The 22,911-nt window shown below is 37.1% G+C and overlaps 2 protein-coding genes across 2 annotated transcripts in view; one reads left to right on the top strand and one right to left on the bottom strand.

The window, feature by feature from the left end:
* Positions 1-5,125: 5,125 nt before the first annotated feature.
* c2h3orf85 (chromosome 2 C3orf85 homolog) lies at positions 5,126-20,029 on the bottom strand. Its single transcript, XM_031896878.1, has 4 exons — positions 19,899-20,029; positions 11,597-11,730; positions 8,578-8,669; positions 5,126-5,276 (listed from the first exon to the last, which is right to left on the bottom strand). The coding sequence occupies exons 1-4, from the start codon at positions 19,945-19,947 to the stop codon at positions 5,228-5,230; spliced, it is 324 nt and encodes a 107-aa protein (XP_031752738.1). The 5' UTR covers positions 19,948-20,029; the 3' UTR covers positions 5,126-5,227.
* Positions 20,030-20,643: 614 nt separating this feature from the next.
* Positions 20,644-22,911, top strand: part of morc1 (MORC family CW-type zinc finger 1) — a 108,011-nt gene continuing 105,743 nt past the window's right edge. Inside the window, exons 1-2 of the mRNA XM_031896211.1 lie at positions 20,644-20,685; positions 22,616-22,659. Of these exons, the coding sequence (XP_031752071.1) occupies positions 20,644-20,685; positions 22,616-22,659 (86 nt within the window). The remainder of the gene's footprint in view (positions 20,686-22,615; positions 22,660-22,911) is intronic.

The raw sequence follows: 22,911 nt of genomic DNA, 5'->3' as shown, positions 1-22,911 counted from the left end.
TGCCAGAGTTTCCAAACTTTGCACAGTCAGTCACTGGGTTACTACGCATTAAAGGTAAGAAAAAGTGGGCGGAGCCACCAACAGCCAATCAGAGTTTACCTATTGACTTTCAATGGAAAAATTCAATCTGCTGCCATTCTCACAGAAATAACACCAGGGTCCCCAAACTTTTCACAGTTGGTCACTAGGGGACTGCAATTTTAGTTTTGAAAAGTGGGCGGAGCCACCAACAACCAATCAGATTTCACCTTTTGATTTTTATTGGTTTGTTGCCAGGCTTCCCAAACTTTGCATAGTCAGACACTGGGTGACTACGCATTTAAGGTTTTTTGTATTTTTGTAAGTGGGTGGAGCCACCAACAGCCAATCAGATTTTACCTATTGACTCTAAATGGGGAAATTCAACCTGCTGCCATTCTCACATGTTTAATGTCAGGGTCCCCAAACTTTGCACAGTTTGTCACTAGGTGACTATGTTCCAAGTTTAGAAAAGTGGGTGGGGCCAACAACAACCAATTATATTTCACCTATTGATTTTTATTGGTTTGATGCCAGATTTTCCAAACTTTGCACAGTCAGTCACTGGGTGACTACGCATTAAAGGTAAGAAAAAGTGGGCGGAGTCACCAACAGCCAATCAGAGTTTACCTATTGACTTTCAATGGGGAAATCCAACCTGCTGCCATTCTCACAGTATTAACACCAGGGTCCCTAAACTTTTCACAGTTGGTCACTAGGGGACTGCAGTTTTAGTTTTGAAAAGTGGGCGGAGCCACCAACAACCAATCAGATTTCACCTATTGATTTTTATTGGTTTGTTGCCAGGCTTCCCAAACTTTGCATAGTCAGAAACTGGGTGACTACGCATTTAAGGTTTTTTGTATTTTTGTAAGTGGGTGGAGCCACCAACAGCCAATCAGATTTTACCTATTGACTCTAAATGGGGAAATTCAACCTGCTGCCATTCTCACAGTATTAACGCCAGGGTCCCCAAACTTTTCAAGTTGGTCACTAGAGGACTACAGTTTTAGTTTTGAAAAAGTGGGCGGGGCCACCAACAGCCAATCAGATTTCACCTATTGAATTTTATTGGTTTGACGCCAGAGTTCGCAAACTTTGCACAGTCAGTCACTGCGTGACTTTGTACCCAAGGTTAGAAAAAGTGGGCGGGGCCGCTAAAAGCCAATCACATTCCTTTCATTGTTTTCAGTGGGAAAATTTTAACTGCTGCCATTCTCACATGTTTAATGTCAGGGTCCCCAAACTTTGCACAGTTTGTCACTAGGTGACTATGTTCCAAGTTTAGAAAAGTGGGTGGGGTCAACAACAACCAATTAGATTTCACCTATAGATTTAATATGTTTAAATTTAAACTGCGGCCATTCTTTTAATATTAATACTAAGGTCCCCAAACTTTGCAGAGCTAGTCACCAGGTAACTGCAGTTCAGAGTTAGAAAAAGTGGGTGGAGCCACCAACAGCCAATCAGACTTTACCTATTGAATTTTTTTGGTTTATATTTAAAATGTTGCTTTGCTCACACTATTTATGTCAGGGTTTCCAAACAAGTGGGAGGAGCAACCAACAGCCAATCCATTTCCACCCATTAGATTTCCTTGGTTTATATTTAAACTGATGCCATTATTTAAATATTAATTCCAGGGTTGTTAAAGTTTCCAGAGTTAGTCACTGGGTATTTGCCATTCAAAGTTAGAAAAAAGTGGGCGGAGCCACCAACAGCCAATAACATTTCACCTATTTACTTTCGATGGTGAAGTGTAAAATGCTGTCAGCCTCACAATGAATGCCTGAGTCCCCAAAATTTGCAAAGTTGGTCACTGGGGGACTGCAGTTCAAAAATAGGAAAAGTAGGTTGGGCCACTAACAGCCAATCAGATTTCATCCATTAAATTTTATTGGTTTAAATTTAAAATGCTGTCATTCTCACACTATTTATGCCAGAGTGCCCACTGTTTGTCACTGGGTGACTTCCACTCAAGGTTAGAAAAAGTGGGCGGAACCACCAATCACAATTCACCTATTGACTTTTATTTGTGTAATTGCTGCCGTTCTTTAACTATTAATCCTAGGGTCCCTAAACTTCGCAGAGTTAGTCACTGGGTAACTGCAGGTTAGAAAAAGGGGGTGGAGCCACCAACCGCCAATCAGATGTCGTTGACTTTCAGTGGGGAAATTTAAGTTGCTGCCATTCAGACACTATTAAAACCAGGGTCCCCAAACTTTGCACAGTGGCTTTTACTGTATAACTGTCGTCCATGGTCAGAGAAAGTGGGCGGAGCCCATTCAGTGACTTCATGTTTTTCAACCCAACATGAAGTTTGTTCTCAAACTTCCCTTTCTAGTTTAAATTATTGTTTCCCCCAACTGGGTAGAACCCGGACATATTTAGTTCTCACAGTCTGTTTAGTTTTCCAAAGTTTTTATCAACACCTGTCATTCCAGGTGATCCACCCTTCATGCCATTGGTAATTTCATAACTTAGATGTTCCTTTTTCTTGATTCAATTTCCTTATTTGCTTCATATTATATTCATTTTAAAGGAACAGTTCAGTGTAAAAATAAAACTGGGTAAATAAATAAGCTGTGCAAAATCAAAAATGTTTCTAATATAGTTAGTTAGGCAAAAATGTAATTTATAAAGGCTGAAATTTAATTTATAAAGGCTGGAGTGAGCAGGTGTCTAACATAATAGCCAGAACTCCCTTGTTTCAGCTCTCTAACCTTTTAGTTAGTCAGTGACTTTAGAGGGAGGGGGGCAAGTGGAACATAACTATTTACTTAGTTTGCTTCTGTTCTGTCTATATTAGATATTTTGTTCTAACTTACAATATTAAATATTTTGTTCTAACTAATTATATTAGATATTCTGTTCTAACTATATTAGAAACATTTTTGACTTTGCACATCCTATCAATTTACCTAGTTTTATTTTTACACTGAATTATTTCTTTAATATTCCACTCTTTCCAGTCCTTCAGTGTCTCATGCCTTGTGTCATTATACTTTATATTGTACTTAATACTGTCTGCAATACCTTTCTGCAAATTTAGAGTAGCTAGGATAACGTCTTATATAGTTTTAGGTAAAGAAGGTCAAGAGACATGACAGAAATTTAAATGCATTAAAGGACATGTAAACCCCACACACGAAAATTGAATCAGTGAACAGCCTCTTTGAAATCTTTCAAGAGTGCTAATAACAGAAAGAAAAATATATTATTGTTAATGCTGACACTTTTTGTAAATAGCCACCACTGTAGTGAACCATGTCAACATTTTGTTTCTCTTCTCTTATTGTACTGGCAGGATTTAAGCAGCCACTATACTCTTACATTTAACAGTGTGATTATGTTTACAGCAGTAGAGACTATAAGAAAGCCATAAGAGTGTAACTTAACCATCATATGTATTAAAAGGCACTAAGTTTGTCCAGTAGCAGTAACCCATAGCAACCAATTAGATGTTTGCTTTTTAAACAGGTGACCAGTAAATTATACCTGCTGATGGTGTCTATGGCTTACTGATCCTGAACAAACTTAGTGCCTTTTATTACATAACCCTGTATGTGTTTATTTGACTGCCCTAAAAATGACAAACCACGTAATGGCCATCCCCCCTCCTGGCTTCTTGTAACAGGATTATGAACACAAAGGGAGCCTTGTAGAAGAAGATAAAATGCATGTGGCATCTCTCTATTTGCTTTTCCACTTCATAAACAATGTGTTTTTAGATGAACTTGGTATCTGTAGGTTGGGATATACATATACACAAATACATACTCTATAACTGTATCCCCAAATATATTGCCTCACCAAGATGTCATCTGAGCCCCTATTAAGGGCATTAAAGGGTACCTATTGTAGTGTTCAACAGCTATTTCAAAAGGATTTCTAAACAAAACCGAGAATTATCTGATAGTGATGATGACGATGTGCCATTGCAAAGACTATTTCAAGAGAACGCTGAAACAAACAATGATGACCCTACAGAGAGGAGCTCAGAAAAAGAAAACACATCAGGACAGCAGACACCTGTGTCCACTAACAGATATCCAGCGAGAACCGGAAGAAAGCCTCCTGCATATCTCAAAGACTATGAGACATAAACATATTTGACCACATTGCAAAAGTCATTGCTATTATCTGTTTTAGCCAATGTATCTTATGTTGTTTCAAATCTGAATTAAGGGAGGGATGTAGTGTTCAACAGCAACCCTGTTATAAGATGTTTATTATGTTTTGTTAATGTTCAATACTATGCAGCACTGCTGACATTAGAGGGCGCCCTTTCCAGCAAGCCAGATAGTATCATAGTCACTATGGTTTTGATACAGCCATGTGAGCAGAGCTGGCAGCCACACAGTTTGTGAAATAAAGCCTACAGCAAAAGCCTTCTGTGTGTGTGTGGGTCCAAACTTTACACCTATCACCCATATATTGTTTCCCCCACCAGAGGTGTGGCCTAATTAAGCCCACACTCCGGTTGGGGAAACAATAGTATTTTTTAAAAAGAAACTCCCCGCCAGTGCTGGGCTACCTGCACCGCCCAAGGACACATATTGTGTTTGTATATATGACCCTCTCAGAAAACGTTGCACAGTCCTGAGTAAAAGCAGAGCTGGTCATGACTGATTAAATTATAATAAATATATATTATAATTTAATCAGTCAATATTAGCTACACTTCCACTCGGGACTATGCAGATTTTTCTAATCATATATATAACTTTCTATCCTCTAAAGTAGTTGCATGTTCAGAAATAACTTCAATGTACCCTATGCGAATTCCCACAGATTGCTTATTCATCTCTAAATAAATACTCCTGGGACTTTATGTTGAAAGTTAAAATACACAGGTGTTTTGTGTAATTTTTAGCCTTTGCAAAAATGATATTTACAGCAAGAAAGATTGCTGAATATATAACCTCCCCATACCCACCCTTAAAAGTTGCCAATGTTGCCAATGTTACCAATGCTATCCTATATAAGTAAATTGACCAAAGTCAGTGCTGTGTATAAAATGTAGGATGTATATTGGTTGGCAAAATGTTCAGTGTAGTGAAATTATAAAATGACTTTATTTCATTATTTTGTAATAATTACAAACTACGACAAAAAAATGATTTTATTTAGTACAGCTCAACAGAAATCCAGCACATTACAAATGGAATAATTTATATATTTGTGTTGTAAATATTACTTTGCAGGACTAATTTTGCTCTTTCCACCAAAAATTCATGTAATCTTTGACTTGGCTCCTAAATAAAAAAAAGAAGAGCAGTTAAACTGTAGAAATTTTGAATACTGAAAATATTACAAAGATAAATGTTGCTGTCTGCCCTTATCTGACATTTAAGCTAATTATATCACAATTTTTGTAGAGCTATTTAAGACGAACAATGCTAAGTGATAAACAAACAGTTATATATTGTAGAGACATTTAAAAGTTGGAGACATTTAAAAACTTTCAGTTGCCCAGTTACCCATGTTTTCTAGGCAATAGTTTCTTCAAAAACACCTTTAATAACAGAAGTTCAAAGCCTTACTTTAGCTATTTCAGTGCTGTAAAGCCTCTCTAACAAGAAATACAGACTCCTTTTCTGTCTGTAACATAAAAGCAGATAGGCAGATTGGAAAAGTGCTCTCAAGTGACTTATGTTGAAACAAAACAATAGGCAAGAAAACTTCCGCTAAATACACATCCAAAGACGCTAGCACGGAATGTGACCAGTAAATGCAGCCTGAAAGAGTGATATTAAGATAGCAAATATTGTTTTAACAAGCTTACAGCAGAGATATGGCAAAGGCAAGCTACTGACTTAAAGCTACTGACTTCTGCCATGATTCTTATGTAGTTTTTTTATGTAGTTTTTATTACAAAATTACACTGTTTACACTGGTGTGTAGGCAGCCATCTCAGGTCATTGTGTCTGATACTGAGCTTTCAGAAAGGGCCAGCAGTTCACCATAGAAATGCTTTCCCATAAGCTATTGTTTACTCAATGCAAATGAAAGAATCATGACTTGGGCTTGGATTTTTACTATTGACTGCTGTTTTCATATCTACCACTAGGTGGGGTATGGGAGCATTTTTAGCAATGCAGGTGTCAGGGAATTTTGTTTATTATAAAATAATAGAAAAAATACATAAACATAAATTCACAAGAAACATAACATACAAATAAATAAATGTCAGTTAATCCAAATTAATCAAATTCAAAGTAAACATTTTCCCAAAGAGACATATTTTGATTTGATTTCTCCATATCCCTTGTTTTTATGTCCCATTTACTCAGAAGCTTTATGGCCAAAGCTAAATATGGTGGGAGTCTGCTACCTCTTACATGGATACCCCTCACCCTGTGTCCTATCAGCTAGCCTTTTACAAAAGGTCATACCCATGAGCTGACACTTTTTTCCCACAAAGATTTAGTCCTTTGACCTAAGTTTCCAAAGTTCCGAAAAATAGAGCCAAAAAAGCCATTCAATCTTCCTATAGATCTCTTCAAGAAGATGATGCCTCCTTTTAACCAGATTCAGTCTGCATCCCCAAAGTATTTCAAACAACAGACTGCGTATTTTGGTTTAGCAGGCTCCTAGCAATGGGAACACACAGGAAATAAACAAAAGGTTAGGAATTAGGAAGGTCTTAATGATGTTAATTCTTTCCGCGTAACTCAATTTTCTACACTACCAATGCTGAACCTTTGTTAATATGGTATTTAACTTCTCTTCCCAATTAGCCTTACCATTAGCTTCCCTACCAAATTTGACTCTTGAAATTTTAACTTCCACAGGGGCTACTGGAAAATTCTAAGGCTGGCTCACTTACCATAACTCAAAGGGTCTCAGATTTTTCACGGTTAACCAAAGACCCAGAGCGACTTTGGGTGCAAACTAGCAACTCTTCTTTTGCATTTTTTTTGGAACTTTTTTGGAACTTTTATTGAAAGAATAGTAAAAGACAAGCATAACAAACATTTACCATTTAAACACAGTAAATGAATGTACAATGAAGGGTTTGGTGAACAGCAAATGGTACATGAAGCTCTTAGAGATTGACTTGGCGAGACCTGAACCCATTATCAATGTGAAAGTTTATAGTGGTTCCAACCATTTAAGTTATTGAAAACCTCTAATCTCCCACATGGCCCAAATATGGAGGAACTGAGGAGTCTTGTTACGAATGTCAGCTATCCTGGGTTCAAACTTCTTGCTGCTGTTGATTCTCTTGGCTGCTTTAGAGAGGAAAAAAGTGTGTAGTCTCTCTAGTGTGTTATACCAGTGCATTAGGATTTTGTATATGTACTCCTTTTGTCTGGTGCGTGTAAAAGGTAAGCGATTACAGTCACTGGATAGTGCCTAATATTTGGCACCCCCAGTGATTTTTAACTTTCCTTCTCCTTTAAGGACTTCAAATGGTTATACTGCTCTTGTCTAAGTTAAGGATTTTAGCTGGCTGATCTATTCACCCTCTACCTTGTCTGAAATATAAGATTCTATATAAGCCCTAAAGGACTTCTTTGCATCCTCCTGCCATAGGGCCACTGAGTCAAAGGGAATGGGCATCCCTTGTTAAAGATGGCGGCACCCTTCACTGAAACAAGTATGTAGTTTGTAGTAAGTGTTTCTCTGTAAATCTTTCATTAGGCAAGCCAGAAATAGAGCGTTTTTACACAGCAATAGTAGTACTATTTAATAGTGTGCTTAATAGATTTTGACTTTCCTTGTCCTTTAAGGGAAAACAAAAAATGAAGTGTATATATTATATATATATTTCTTTTGTATAAGTCCCTGCAGCACTCTTTCTATATTATATAGCATTCTTTTAGGGGCAGATTTAAAATGTGTGATCAGAGTTTACCTACAAATGGTTCACCCACTTTCTACTCACTTTCTATTCATTCCTAATGGTGATCTCTAATTTTCACCCGTTGATAAATACACTTCTAAAAATTCCATAGGAACAAATTAAAGCAGGTGAATTCTTCTGTGGTAAACGATAACCTCACATTTTTATAAATCTGGCCCTGAGGTTACAGTAAACTCGTCAGTTTAGATCAAGGATAACAATGCTAATCTAGGAAAGAAACTTTTTTATTATATCACATTTTTATATTTATATATTTAAAAAGGGTACACATCAACAACAGCAACATGTAGCACTAAATTAGCAACTACAAGATTATGCATTTCTTAATGTGTTATATCTAATTTTTTAATTTGTCATAACTGAGTAGGCCATCCAGCCTCTGCATCAAAGAAAAAGTGCATATGAAAGTTCTGAAGGAAAATTAAATCACTCCTACATATTTTATGTTCTTAGCTCATAGGAACTGATCACTGTGAGTGAATTATTTATATTTTCCAACAACGCAAATAATTAATATGGCATATGATGTATTTAAAATAGCAGACAGCCTTTTAATGATTAAGAATATTGAGAATATTATTGGTTATTAGATAGGTACATTTTTCAGTATGGACTTATAAGAGGACTTGGAAATATGGTAATGGCTTCATTGGCAATCCATTTTACTCTAAATAACAAGGACATACCTGATTGCATATGAGCTGGGGTTCATCACATCTTTTATTACATCTACATAATATTGGGCAGAATTTCTCCATGTATTCAGTATCTGGGATGCCTAAAACAAAAACAGATATTAGATAAACAGATCTGAAGGGTATGTCTGTTAACTTGAAAGACTGTCAGAAACACAGCAGGAGCTCAGCCCAAGAAATATCACTTGAATAAATAATGCTTAAATCATATTTTAGTGTGTTGCGAGGGCAAGCAGAAATAAAGATCTGCTTCGCTACTGACCAATGGGCTATTTCTGCTGAATAATTGTCTAATAACTGTCATTTAACATGCTGTCTAATATTATTTTTGTGTTATGTGGTTTAAATGATGTATAATTTCTCAAACGCACTGTCGAATGTGTAGGCTCTATATAAAAAGGATAAACTGTGCCCAATTCCCAACATTATAACATAATACTTATAGATTAAAACCATATGAATAAATTAGAGTATCAAATAAAATGAAAATAAATTTGCTTTCAGATAACCTGGATGTTGGCCAATGCTTCACTCTAATAATGGCAAACTTTGCTCTCTTTTTTGCACTACCAACATAGGCTAATATTTCAAGTCAAACCTTGAGGAATGTGTGTCAAAGCTATTTAGCAAAAGCTACATTATGATTTTCCAGATAATGAGAGTCAAGATGGAGGGAAATGTACTTTTTAAGTAAATACTGTGAATCTGGGGGCAAATGTCATGTGATCTTTACAGGGGGAACAATACGTAGGGAAGCACAAAGGTTTTACAAATGCGATGACAAACAAGAATCGCAGAATAAACCAACAGACAAAAAAGCGAGAGTAAAAAGTAGAAGGAAGCATAGGCAAAAGATAAGATCTAGGCCATTGGCTTACATAATATCTAGGAAAGGTGAGTGATAACTGTATCAAAGGCACAGAATTATTGGACAAAGCAACCCTTTGAGTAAATATACCCCCCTTTTCGCCATGAGCTCATTCAGTTGGGCTTATGTAGAAAAGGTGAAAAACTGAACTTCTAGAAATAAATAAAAATGTGTTTAGTCTTTGCAACCCCCTCCCACAACGTGTTCCATTATGAAATTATGGATTCTGGTATTTGAAAAGCTATCTGAGCAACATCAGAAAAGTTCACTGTTCATCTTCTGAACTTTTCTCCCAACTGTATCAAGATTGGAAGAATTGACCTGAAGGTGGCACTGTTGTTCCAATGTTATTGAATGAACCAATGCAATAAAATCTTATTGTAAATTGCAAAAGTGCTTAAAAGATTACTCTGAGCAATTTACTATAAATGGTTTGAAGGTTTCCTTTGAGAGAACAGAAAGCCATAAAAGATTGCAGTCAAGGAAAGAGCTGGTGAAGAGAAACAAAACCAGCAGCAATGTATACATCCCCTCAAGCAGGTATTTTTTGTATTTGGAGGCATACATATATACTTTACATATGAGTATGTGAAGTGATTGTAAAGTGCAGGTCAATATCAAATTTTTAATTAAAGGAGAAGGAAAGGTAAAAACCAATAAAGCTTTATCAGAAAGCTCTAGGTAAATACAGCCATAAGCACTCACAGAAAAGCTGCACTGAGTCCTCTATCAAAACACAGGATTTCTTGTCTCCTTTATTGCAAACATATTCTTGGGTGTCCGACTTCCTCTCTCAGAAAAATCCTTCATTCCGGGGGCCAGAGTCTGTGAAGCTCTCTCCTCTCTCCCGCCTCCCACAAGAATGCTAAGAACACCCTCCCTCCCTTAAGAATGTGTGATCTGAGCTACCAACAACTACAGCTGCCAGCAGGAAGCTACTTAAAATAGCAGCTGCAATCTTAAACAAATGGAAAGAGCATTTAATGCCTCGAATTAAAATAGTGTTCTAGGTGGTACTAATGTGGCAAATCTATTGGCAGTAAAATGCCAAAATGACTTTCTTTCTCTTTTAATGGAGAAAGTTTATCCTCCAGATCTGATATCCTAGGGTTGGCAATATACAGAAACCCAAAAATACATACCTGACTTCTTACAGAGCATTTTAGTAAGTTGGGTTGATTCTCCATGATGTTCATAATTTATACCACTCCCCTTACCATTAGGGGTTTGTTGGCCCTTGAGATCACATATCCATTTGGGTGTTTAATTATATATATAAGATATGTGTTTGGGGGCTTTATATATATTTAAGATCTGCATAATTATCACATTTTGTCTTTTCAACTTCCCACATATTACCATAATACCATAGCTACTTTTTTTATTGGAGGGGTGGATATACAGTAAGTGTTGAACTAAAATATAGAAAAATATTCTGTTTCTTTGGCTTTTAGTTATTTTTACAGAGGTCATCCTGTTGAGTATATTTTGAAAGGATTAAAGACTTAAGATAATGGGGCTGATTCACTAAAGGGCAATAAAACGAGCGCTATTTATAGGATGCGTTGAACATTTCATTGCTTATTTTTTGCGACTTAACGCTTGATTCACTAAAAGGACAGGCGTCATAATTAAGACGCGATGTTCTTTGTGATATTTAACTTGCGATGAATGTTTTTATTGCGTTAATTCCCGGCGCGTGTGTTATTTCCAGCTGCGTGCAATATATTTCACCGCTTGCTATATTAGCGCACGATTTTACGCAAGTAACCATTACTTTAGGAAAACTACTGTTCTGAAAATTACCATTTCCCTGAAAACTGGAGGCTGCATCACTTTAGGGCCAACACATACTTGAAAAAATCCCACTGCAAAGTCCATGTTGTGTTGCCAAAAGCTCACGAACCACAATTTACTTGCTTGCCCCAAGTAAGTGTTAATATTCGCACAGACAGAATGTGATATTTAGCGCGTTTAAGGCTTCATATAGGTTTGTGAATCATGCGTTAGTATTATTTCTATGCGAGAATTAACTTAATTATTGCATGCTTTTTAATGCAAAAAAGCATGTGGTAAGCGTTATCGCCCTTTAGTGAATCAACCCCAAATATAAAAAATAAAACAGAGCTTTTTTTCCATCACCTGTTCATTTATTGAAGACATCAATGAATTCTCCACATTATTTGGTTCCCATAAATGCTGTGAGAATGCTTGCCTTTTAAGCCTTAAGAACTGATTTGTAGCTTCCTCTGCAAAAAATGGAGCACCTAGTATCCCTGAAATAAATAGGGAAGAATTAAATATGAACCAAATACTAAACTTATAAAAAAAATCAAATCAAATGGAATTAACGTTTTTAATTAACTTGTTTGATATTTAACAGCTTTCAGTGAAATGGTTGGCTTTATACAAATAACTGAAAGCTACACTGCTGTCTTACATTTGGAGTAATTGTTGAATTATAGACCCTTTGTTTAATTAGCTGAAAAAGTTCTCTAACATATTTTCTTGTGATTCCTTCTGCTTTGAAAAAAATGCAAAATATAGCAGTGATATTAGCATTATCCCATTTCTTGGGAACAGACAATATTTGAAATGTATGTGTCTATATATAAACACCCAGTTATAATTTTACTATGAAAAGTACTATCACATCCCTTTTGATTTAAAATGACAACCTTCTCAATTATACATTGGCTCAAAGCCATCCTGTATTTCACCTCAATATAGCAAATCCCACTTCTCTGACTTTAAAGCAGTTAATAAAATGCCTATCCTTGGTGTGTCCTACCTAATCTAATTTTGTGCTATAATGAATATTATTTTCGTAGCTAACTTTTACCTTCAATCTATTCTAGATTCAGCTGTCAGGATTAGTCAAACCAGTGGTTTTAGTCAAAACAATGGAAGCTCAAAGCGGTGACTTAGATGGGCAGACTGTAGGCCAGTTAAGGTGACATTTTGGATGAGTGACAAGTTGCTATCCTAGATACTCTTAAAAGCCTAGTTTAAAATGTAGGGTGAAGCTTTATTTTCTGTCCTGGTATTGGAACAAGGAACTAGTGTAACCTATGCCCCTGAACAAATGCTGGGTATCAAAGGGACATAAATCAAAAAAGTCCCCAAACCTCTGCACTAAAAAGTTGAACTTTTTTCCCCTTATTTTATCTTCCCCCTATTTCGGTTAAAATTCCCCAGTCATTTGATACTATATACAATGAAACATGATTTTTCTCTTGCAGTTTTCAAATCTCTTCAATCTGGCCTTCACCCTCTTAATTGCACTGATAATGGAAGCTCAAGGATCACTTTGAAATTCTCTTTGAAATTCTCCCATTTTTCCTCCAGTATGTATGCTTTACTAGATTTTAGTTAATATGGCTTCTTGGAAAATTCATAAAGTCATAAAGCTAATTTCAAGTATGCATTTTTCGGGCAAAATCTCATGTCACATTTGCCTTACTGCTTGAGACAGACCAATCATTTTAATTATCCTTCTTCTTTCTTAACAAGGTCCTCACAAATAATTGTTTTAAAATATTTCTTCTGTTTGGCTATTGGTCACATCTTGTAAAGTGTACTACACAACCATTTTTAAGCTCTTGCTTTCCAAGTGTTTTATATTTTCAAAATCTTCTTTGTCTTGTTCTTGTTAATCTAGTTTGCACCTTTTTCATCTTCCTGTGTGCATTGTGCTTCCTTTCTCTATACAGTTGCCTAAGTGCAGACTCCAAGCAGTCCCTGTCAATTTGGCCCATTCTTATCCTATGTCTTCAAGCATTCCTAGGAGGTCTTTGTTTCTATAGTATGGGACGTTAAAGCTGCTCTATCATATAATTGTTCCATTAAACAGCACTGTAAATAAATAAACAATGGCAAAACAAATTCAGGAACATCTTCCTAATTAGCCAACAATTTTCAAAAATAAATATGATGCCTACAGGGGTAAGGTGTGTTCCTCATGTTTAGAACAGATATGACAAATAGAGTGACTGTGTTTCATTGCTCAGCAGATAAATTATTGCAGCCCATTGCTGCCTTCTTTGTAGGAGGGTTGATGATTATAGTCTAATTCATGTACAACAAAATTATTATGAACATTCCATGGTTCAAATAAAGTCAAATATGAGCATAAAACAACTTCCGAGATACTGGCCATCTACACAAAGCAAAAAACGCATTTATCAATAACCTGATTGAATTGTAAAACTTGGCAGAAAGCAATAAAATGGCACCATTATCCACGAGACCATAGAGCAGGCACTGTAAGCAAGGTATATACATAATTTGGTACAAACTACTTCCTATAACTAAGAAAAATTAAGAGTACCATAAATCAATAGGATAACCTATAATTACAGAGAAACTAGACAAACTCGTTTTAGCTAGCATGGCTTCCCCTCTTTTTAATTAACTTACACTTATTACCAGAGAAATTTCAATTACATTTAAATTGCAAGTTCCATCTGCCTTTATGTCAGTTATTTCTGAATGGAACTTGAGAAAGATGCATACAGGCATCGGAGTCAGCAGATTACAAAATGAAGGGCAACATCTTAAACTAAGGAGAATATTCAAATTAAAAGAAGTTCCTGACAAATTATGTTTAGGCAGAAGTTTTTGGATAAAAGGTTTTTTTAGATGCGTCAATATTAAAATTGATCATGTCCTTTTATACTTCTAAAATTAGATCTCAATAAATCATTTGTTTGTGAGTGTACCTGTTTTATTTGATATATAATCCCTGTTATTATGATGTCCCATTCTTTTAGACTGTAAGCTCTATGGGGCAGAGACCTCCATCCTCTTGTCTCTTTGTCACTTAGCCCTGTGAAAGCTTTAATGCAACTGTACTTTTTATTTATTTGCATTTATTATTGTACTTTGTATTAATGTATTCATTATTGTAATGACCCCCTGTTTCTTGTATTCATTTATTGTTCTGCTGCACAGCACTGTGTACTTAAAGGACAAGGAGTGGTCGAATCACCAAAATGGTGCCAAAATGTTAGGTACTCCCAGTGATTGTATTCATGTGCCTGATACCCTGGGCCGGTGCTCCCGTTAGGATATGGGATAAGAAATATCTTCTTAGTGGACTGCTTTTTTGTTTTGATTGTTCGTCCTAAGATCCAGGCCTACCACACCTCTGCAGTCTTCATAATCTACAACATTATCCAAACCATATGCCTCCAATTAATGACCACTTCACAACGTAACACAACAGTGTAAATTTAACAGATATTTTGTTTTACTTGAAGTGTCTTGGGATTTAAATACATGTTAACACACAGGGCACACATATTGCTATCATGAATCTTGCATTATTTTAATTTTTAGAATAACGGTCACATCTTCCAGGTTTGTTTTACTTTATAATGTTCTATTTACAACTATGGATAATAACTTGCCATCTTGTAACTAACCCAAATAAGAGTGATTTGTTACATATTCATATTCCTACATCATCCCAGTTTGCCCTAGCTCTCCGCCGCACCAAAATATTAAAGTTTTTTGTCGTATACGTAGCAATGGAGACCTCTCCCCCATTGCTACGTATGCGATTGAAAAGACCGCGCATGCGCGATCGCGAGTTTGCGCATGCGCGGGGGGTGCGCGCGCCGGTTGCGCATGCGTGCGGGGCGGGAGGGGGTTTGGGAGGGCAACGGACAGGGGGCGGCCTCGGGGCGCCCGACTTATAAATCCGGCCCTGGTTGCCCTGCTCAGGTAACACTGGTGTGTTTGCTTCAGAAAGATTATTACAGATTATAAAGTTCAATGGAACCATTGTGATTGGATGTCTGTGACTCTACTACCATCAAGAGTTTAAATACCGGGGAATTCCCTACCAGTCATTTGAACTGAAGAAGCCACTCGGATGAGTGGTGAAACGTTTTCAAGAAAAACTCAGAAAAGTCCAGTTGTTTTAGACTTAATTCTACTAGATACTGTATATCATGACCTGGATGAATGAGAATCTTCATAGACATGATTACAGTTTATATAAATAAGCTGCTGTGCAACCACGGGGGGCAGCCATTCAAAGAAGAAAAGGCTTAGGGTACATAGCAGATAAGCTATGTGGGATATAATGGTGTATCAGCTATTTGACCTGTGCCATTAAGCCTGATTTTAACTGCCTCCACTACCACACAGCAGATTATTCATTTAAACTATAGTAGTGTTACTGAAGCAAACAGATCAGTTTTACCAGTACAGGGCAACAGTACATTATATTTTAATTTTACTCTACAACACTTTAATTTTTTAGTGTTACTGTTCCTTCAAAGAGGTTTAAAGGAGAAGGAAAGGCAAAGTCACTTGGGGGTGCTAAAATGTTAGGCACCCCCAAGTGACTTTAATCGCTTACCTTGTACCCCGAACTGGTGCCCCTGTTAGGAGAAAACAGCACCAGCCCGGGGTACCTGTAGCGAGCGCTTCCTGCTTCGTTTCGCTGTGACTATGCGGTCGGCGCATGCGCAGTAGAGTGAAAAGCCAACTTCTCTGTTAAAGTTCAGCTTTTTCACTTTACTGCGCATGCGCACACGATCAATCAGGAAGGAGGAAGCGCTCGCAGCTACCCCGGGCTGGTGCTGTTCTCTCCGTACAGGGGCACCAGCCCAGGGTAAAAAGTAGGCGATTAAAGTAACTTGGGGGTGCCTAACATTTTGGCACCCCCAAGTGACTTTGCCTTTCCATGTCCTTTAAAGTAATTAAAACTGGTGTGGTTGCTTCAAAAATGCTACTATAGTTTATATAAATAAGCTGCTGTGTAGCCATGGGGGCAGCCATTCAAATTAAAAAAGGAGCAAAAGCACAGGTTACATTGCAGATAACAGATAAAACCCAATTTTATTCTACAAAGCTTATCTGTTATCTGCTATGTAACCTATGTCTTTTCTCATTTGAATGGCTGCCCCCATGGCTACACGGCAGCTTTGTTTCTATAAACTATAGTAGGGGTTTCAGAGGCAAACATACCAGTTGCACCAGTGCAGGGTAACAGTACATTATAGTACATTATATTCTAATTGCTTTAACACACTTTCATTTTTCTGTGTTGTTTTATTTATTACTCTTACTCAAAGCACTATTGATAAAAAGGCAACATCATTTATAAAGATACACCACAATTTGGAAAGGGATGCTTTGGAATCAAAATAAACATTTCAAGATGAATCCCATAAATGTTAAGTTCTGTTTAATGCAGCCAAGCTATACTAACTCAAGGCTGGTTGAAGCCAAGAAAATTTAAACCACTACTTGCACTTTTTAAATTGCTTTTAATTGAATAAAATGCTGTGTACAATGTGGGTGTAAAATAAAACAGACAGTAGAGATTGCCATGGCACCTCTGGGATTAGTAACTGACATATAACTCATCTTCCCCAAGGCTTAGGAGGCTCAGAAACTTCAGTTACCTCACTTACAGTGTGTAGAGGCATCTTCTTGTTTTAAAAGAAAGATGTTTCATCAAGTCTTTGGGGTTCATGTTCTAATGCGTCTCTTGATGCTTTTGCATATTTATTTCATAAATTCTGAATTCCAGACCAACAAAATTAGTGTTTGGGGTTCTTAATGATTTTAGAAACTCTGCAGAAAGGCTCTGGCATAAGAATATGGCCTGTGCCGGTTGGGTGTGTGGCTAGCATGTCTTTTCTGCCGTTCAGTGTATTTGTTTTAAATCTCTGAAGAGCTATCTGCTGAGCAGGAGAATTTATTTCCCACTTATTTAGCTATGTTGTATCTTAGCCCCTATTTCCTCTTTAGAAGACTACAATCTATTGCTGACAGGCTGATTACACCTAGGCATAAGTAGTGAAAGGTAAACATTGAAAGGTAAACTGAAATACAATTATTATATTGAAAAGAACATGGATAACATAATTTGCTTTATACTCAGTTAATATGATTAACTCATGCAACCAAGCATTATGCACATTAATATAGTTATGTATGCATTGCAACAGCACACACTGCAACACTGACCTCTGAAACAGTGCTCCTTTGAAATGAGAGAATGTTACACATATATACATGCAACCCAGATATTGTTCATTCTTTGCAGCATTTTTATTAAAAGGGTCAAAATAATGCAATACATCTGGTATTGAACTACACCATTTTCAGTAGACTAGCTCAGATCATTTCTAAAGGTATACCGGATAAAGAATGCTGTGATAGAAAATAAAGGAATATATGGATACATAAAGTCATACAAGCCTCCTGCTTTAACCTGCCACAGCAACATAATCTACTGCCCAGCTGCAACTAGTGTACATCCACCTAAAAACTATTTTACTCATAATAATAAACATAAATTCCTTTTTTCACGGTTGTAAATTTGCATTGTAAGTTTACTTGTAATATATTGAATCTGCCTGGTTGTTTATATTATCTGCTGGTTCTGACTCTGACTGAAGCTGCCTAACAGACCCAGAGAAGAACTGACTTTTGCTAGAAAGCAGTTTTTGGGCGGCTATCTCAATTAATACAATTCAAAAATTATAACTATATATAGCTTTTCTTTGCACATCAAGATAGAGAAATGCTTTACTTTAGTAGAGCAGTGGTCAGTAGCGTTTCCTTGCTGTTTCTGTCACATGCCTGTCATTTGGTTTCCCTTTATCCCACCATCCCTCTGTTTTGTTTGATTTGGGCTTCAGATTTCAATTATACTTACAGACGCACTAGCATAATATTCAGTCCAGCTCTGTTGTGTTGTATACAAGACATTTTACAGATCTTTGAAGGGTGCTGTTGTTCCCCACAACCATGAGGGACAGATATTTGCAGTGCAATTGCAGTAGCCCAAGATTGTTTGTTACACTTTTGTGTTCCATGTACCAAGTTGTTACCAACAAAATGTATGATGGTGGATCACCTGTCTTATTGGGCCCTGAGTAAATGCCATTTTTGCTTATTTATTAAAGCTGTCCTGCCATCTTTGTTTCAATCTCTATCAGACAGAATCTACATTAATGTTGGGCTGGGGTGCCAGGGGCCCACCAAAGAACCTTAGACTGCGGGCCCAGTATCCAAACATTCTTTATTTTCTTAATCACTTTCAATATCTTGTTCTTCAATATCTTATTTCTTCCATATATATTATTATTCTCTATTCCTCCTTCTATTAATTATCTTTATTCTCATATAGAAATGAGGAATGACCACGGTAAAGGAATACAAGAAAAATGGCCGGGTGAGCAGGAGGGCCCACTGACATCTGGGCCTACTGGGAGTTTTCTTGGTATCCTGGTGGGCCAGTTCGACACTGTACATTGAGTCTTGTAATTACTGACTCGGATAAGGCATCTGATACCTGATGCACAGTGCTTTGTGAACCCTGGAGCTACCCTCACCTCCTGGCCAGCTTCAGGAATCCCTCAATATCCTGAGTCAATAGACGCAGCACACTTGCGGCTAAAGTATCTGAAGCAGACATCATTCTTATTTCGATTACCAGAACTGACATGAGTAGACACCAGAACTGACCAAAAACTGACTGAAAAAAAATATTCAGATGCAGATCAGTTTCATCCGATTCAACATACTTCACACAATGATGCATGAATTCTGGAAAAAAAACTGGGGCGTTGTGTAAAAAAAATGCACAATTGTGTCTAAAATCGCAACTTGCTTACTGTTTTAGAGTAACTAAATGTGCCTTATTATTTGCTACAAGGAGTTTGTTTTACAGCAATTCATATCTAACAACCAATTTATAACAAGAAAAATGCAAAGCAAAAAAAATATCAAGACATGCAGCATGTCGTTGCAAAAGGACGTAGCTGCCATCCAATCGGGGGCTAAAAATTGCCCATCTCCCATAGACTCCACTTTAAGCAAATAATTCTAATTTTAGAAAAAAAATATTTTTTTCTCTGTAATAATAAAACAGTACCCTGTACTTGATCCTAACTAAAATATAATTCATCCTTATAGGAGGCAGAACTAGCCTATTGGTTTTATTTAATGTTTACATGATTTTTTAGTAGCCTTAAAGTATGGAGATCTAAATTATGGAAAGATCCCTTATATATATATATTATTTTCTATGCACTAAACTACACCAATGCAGTTGCCAGTAGCAACCAATCAGAATGCTCCTATATAATTAAATTTTTTAACTTGCAGTAAAATTGATTAAAGCTAATAGCTGATTGGTTGCTATTGTTATTAGCAGTGCTGCAAAGTAATCCTTAAAACTGGCAACCCTGCTATAATTATATAACAAAAAAATATGCAGAACAGAAGTAAATCCGGAAAAATATTTAGGCCATACATTCTTGCCTATACTGTACATAACTATTGTAGAATATTCCTCTGATACTAGTCAGATCCCAGTAAGCCTGTTCATATGTGGCTACAAAATATTAGCACAAAGGTAGTGATTACACTAAACTGAAATACAAAAGAATTATTATAGAACTTTTTTTCATACCTTTAATGATAACAGCAAAAACGATAATCTTTTTCATTGTGCTCCCCATTTCTCAGTTCTATTTCTCTGTACTGTTCAAGTACAGATTCCTGCTCAGCTTCCTTGACAGTCACTTATTAAAGCATTGGAAATACTAAGGGTAAGGTACGAAAGATTTCTGTAACCTGATGTTTCATGACCTTTGAGCCTACACGTTGAACTTTATTGCTGCTTAATAATGGTGTTTGCACTTGTGCTGACCTGCTGGCAGAGGGGAACCAGAGATTATCTGCAGTAGTATAGGACTACTAGTAGTATAGGACTGGCCATACCTATCATACCTATATAAGTACAAATTACATTTTCTTAAAATCTCAGAGTGGGCATAGCAAATGATTGACAGATGAAATATGTTCAACCTTCAACTTTATACATTTTGGTACACAAATACAGAAAGCTGATGCATCATTTTTGGAGAAGCTACTGGAGCCTTATTTGCTTACCCATAATAAACACATGAAATGTATATCTTCATAAAGAAAAAAGCTTCCTCTCCGCAAAGTATAATGTTAATCCTTATCTATGGTAATATTTACAGAACCTTTCTGCTGTTTTTTGTATTTCATTGCACACATCATGCATGACTAAACTATTTTTCTCTTCAATTAGCCCTCGAGTAGGAATCTGTGCAAACAATTTCCTATAATATTACTCACCCTAACTGCTCTGTCTTTACATATGGCAGGCTTAGGAGGTATTGATGAGCATGACCTCTATTCAGTTTCACAGTGCCATCCTTGGGAAAAGGGTACCACAGACAGATAATTTGCGGAGAAGAATGAAAAAAGACATTTTCATTTTATTGAAAACCCTTGAGGATTTCTGTCTGATCTCCTTCAGTTAGTGGAGTGCAACTAAAAAAAGAAACCTTGGCCATGAGGATTGGCCTTATCTGTCTACTGAATAGAGCTCTATCAAGAAGATTAAATTGTTTGAATCCACTAGGGCCTGACTTTTTATGCCACAGGCATTTTCTTATTCCCTCGGCATCCACTCTCTTCAGCAAGCTATCAGTAAACACTGATGATCAATAAATAGCAGTTATAGATGCAAAGAACAGCAATTGTATGAAAAATATATCATTTACCTGTGGAGATGATAGCGTTCTGAGCAATAGCTGAAGGTGCCCTATGGGCATTTTTGTACATATGTCCTGCACTTATATATGTCAAGATCCGTGCTGCTAGTTTTGGTGCAAGAAAGCCCTGTCCCTAACTCCTATCTTAAAGGGGGTGTTCAGGTTTTGCAAAGTCTTTCCAGTGTGGTAGGACTTTGCAAAAGAAGAACTTTACCCATTGCAATCAATTTAAAAAAATGCTTCCTTTATAAAATACACATCTTTTAATTGCAACTGGATCCTCAAAGGTGCAGTCTCCCACTGAAGGAGGGGTCGCGACCCCCTCATACACTACCAGAAGAGATCGTAGTGTAGAGATCAAACCACAAAGTATGGGGAGTGCTGGCACACTGCACATTTACTGTTTTTTATGCCACATGCCGTCAGCCAAACCGGATTATCCATAGTGGACAGACGAGTCATTGTGCATGGGCAATTACATGTTTCTCCCCTCTCTCACTGACCGAGGCACCTTTCTCCCCACTGCCAATCTCTGCACCAGTGCTGTACCAAGTGGGTAAGCAAATCATTTTAATTAATAAAGGAGCTGTTTTTAAACCAAAGATAATGGGCGAAGTTCATGTTTTGCAAAGTCCTACCACTCTGTTAGGACTTTGCAAAAGGTGAACATCCCCTTTAAGCTGGCATCTATTTATGTTTCCTTAAAGGTAAAAACTAATTAAGCTCTATTTCCTCTATCAAAAGATACACAGGATTTCTTGTCTTTTTTTATGTACACATATTCCTCTCTCAGAAAAATCCTTCATTCCAGGGGCTGGAGTCTGCGCAGCTCTCTCCTCTCTCCCTTCTCCTGCTCTCCCCCCCCCAATGAGAATTCACTCCCCCTTCCATCAGAATGTGTGATCTGAGCTACCAGCAGCAGGAAGCTACGGAGACCAAGCTAAAATGGTAGCTACTGTCTTAAAGGACAAGGAAAGGTTAATATAAATTAAAGGTAAGTCTAAAGGCATTCTTTTTAAGTACGTACTGCATATCTAAATTCCCAGATCCCTGCTTGCTTCTCTGAGATATGGTGCTGGCAGCCTACAGCAGTGTGAAGAATACAGTGACATCACTGAAATCTCTCTGTCCTTCCTGTAGGCTGCCAGCGGCAGCCTTCCTATTCTCTGAGCATGTGTGTAACTTGATCCTGTCTCCTGTTCTGAGCTACACATGCCCACCAGCCAATCAGAAGCGGATCTGGCAGAGGGGGGGAGGGAATGAAACACATGTGCAGTATGAAGCAAGGAGTGAAAGGAAGGGAGAATACCTTTTTAGAGATGGCTGCCTGTTCTAGAAAATGTGAAGTAAGTGTGACTGAGTAAATATTTGATTAGGTGAGCCAAAAGTGTGGCGTTTTTACTAAACAATAGGAGGACTATTGGGCAGTATGCTTTTTAAATTTTGACTTGCATTCTCCTTTAAACAAACAGAGGGAGCTTCTAGGGCTCTTTATAGTAAAGTTTTCTGCAGAATAAATATAGCGTTCTAGGTGGCACTAATGTAGCAAATCTATTGGCAGTAAAATGCCAAAATGACTTTCCTTCTCCTTATTTCTTAGAATACCAACAAACAGCAAGTCCTCCCTGAGGGCGATGGAACAAGGTGAGATTTTTTGCCCATGCCAGATCTGCACTACGCGGTCAATAAATCTCCTAAAAATGAATTTCCTTTACATACATTTTTTCCACTTTTTTTCAGTGATAAAAGTGGATTGCCGTATGTAAGTGTTTTATATGTGACAATATAAACAGTGATGAGTGAATTTTTTTGCCAGGCATGGATTCACAGCAAATTTCCACACTTTCGTCACGTCAAAATGGGCACAGTCGTGACAAAAAAAGGCACGGGCGACAA

Source organism: Xenopus tropicalis, chromosome 2, assembly GCF_000004195.4.
Source record: "Xenopus tropicalis strain Nigerian chromosome 2, UCB_Xtro_10.0, whole genome shotgun sequence".
Classification (NCBI taxonomy): domain Eukaryota; kingdom Metazoa; phylum Chordata; class Amphibia; order Anura; family Pipidae; genus Xenopus; species Xenopus tropicalis.
The sequence above is the reverse complement of the archived record's forward strand: the minus strand, read 5'-3'. Positions and strand labels throughout refer to the sequence as shown.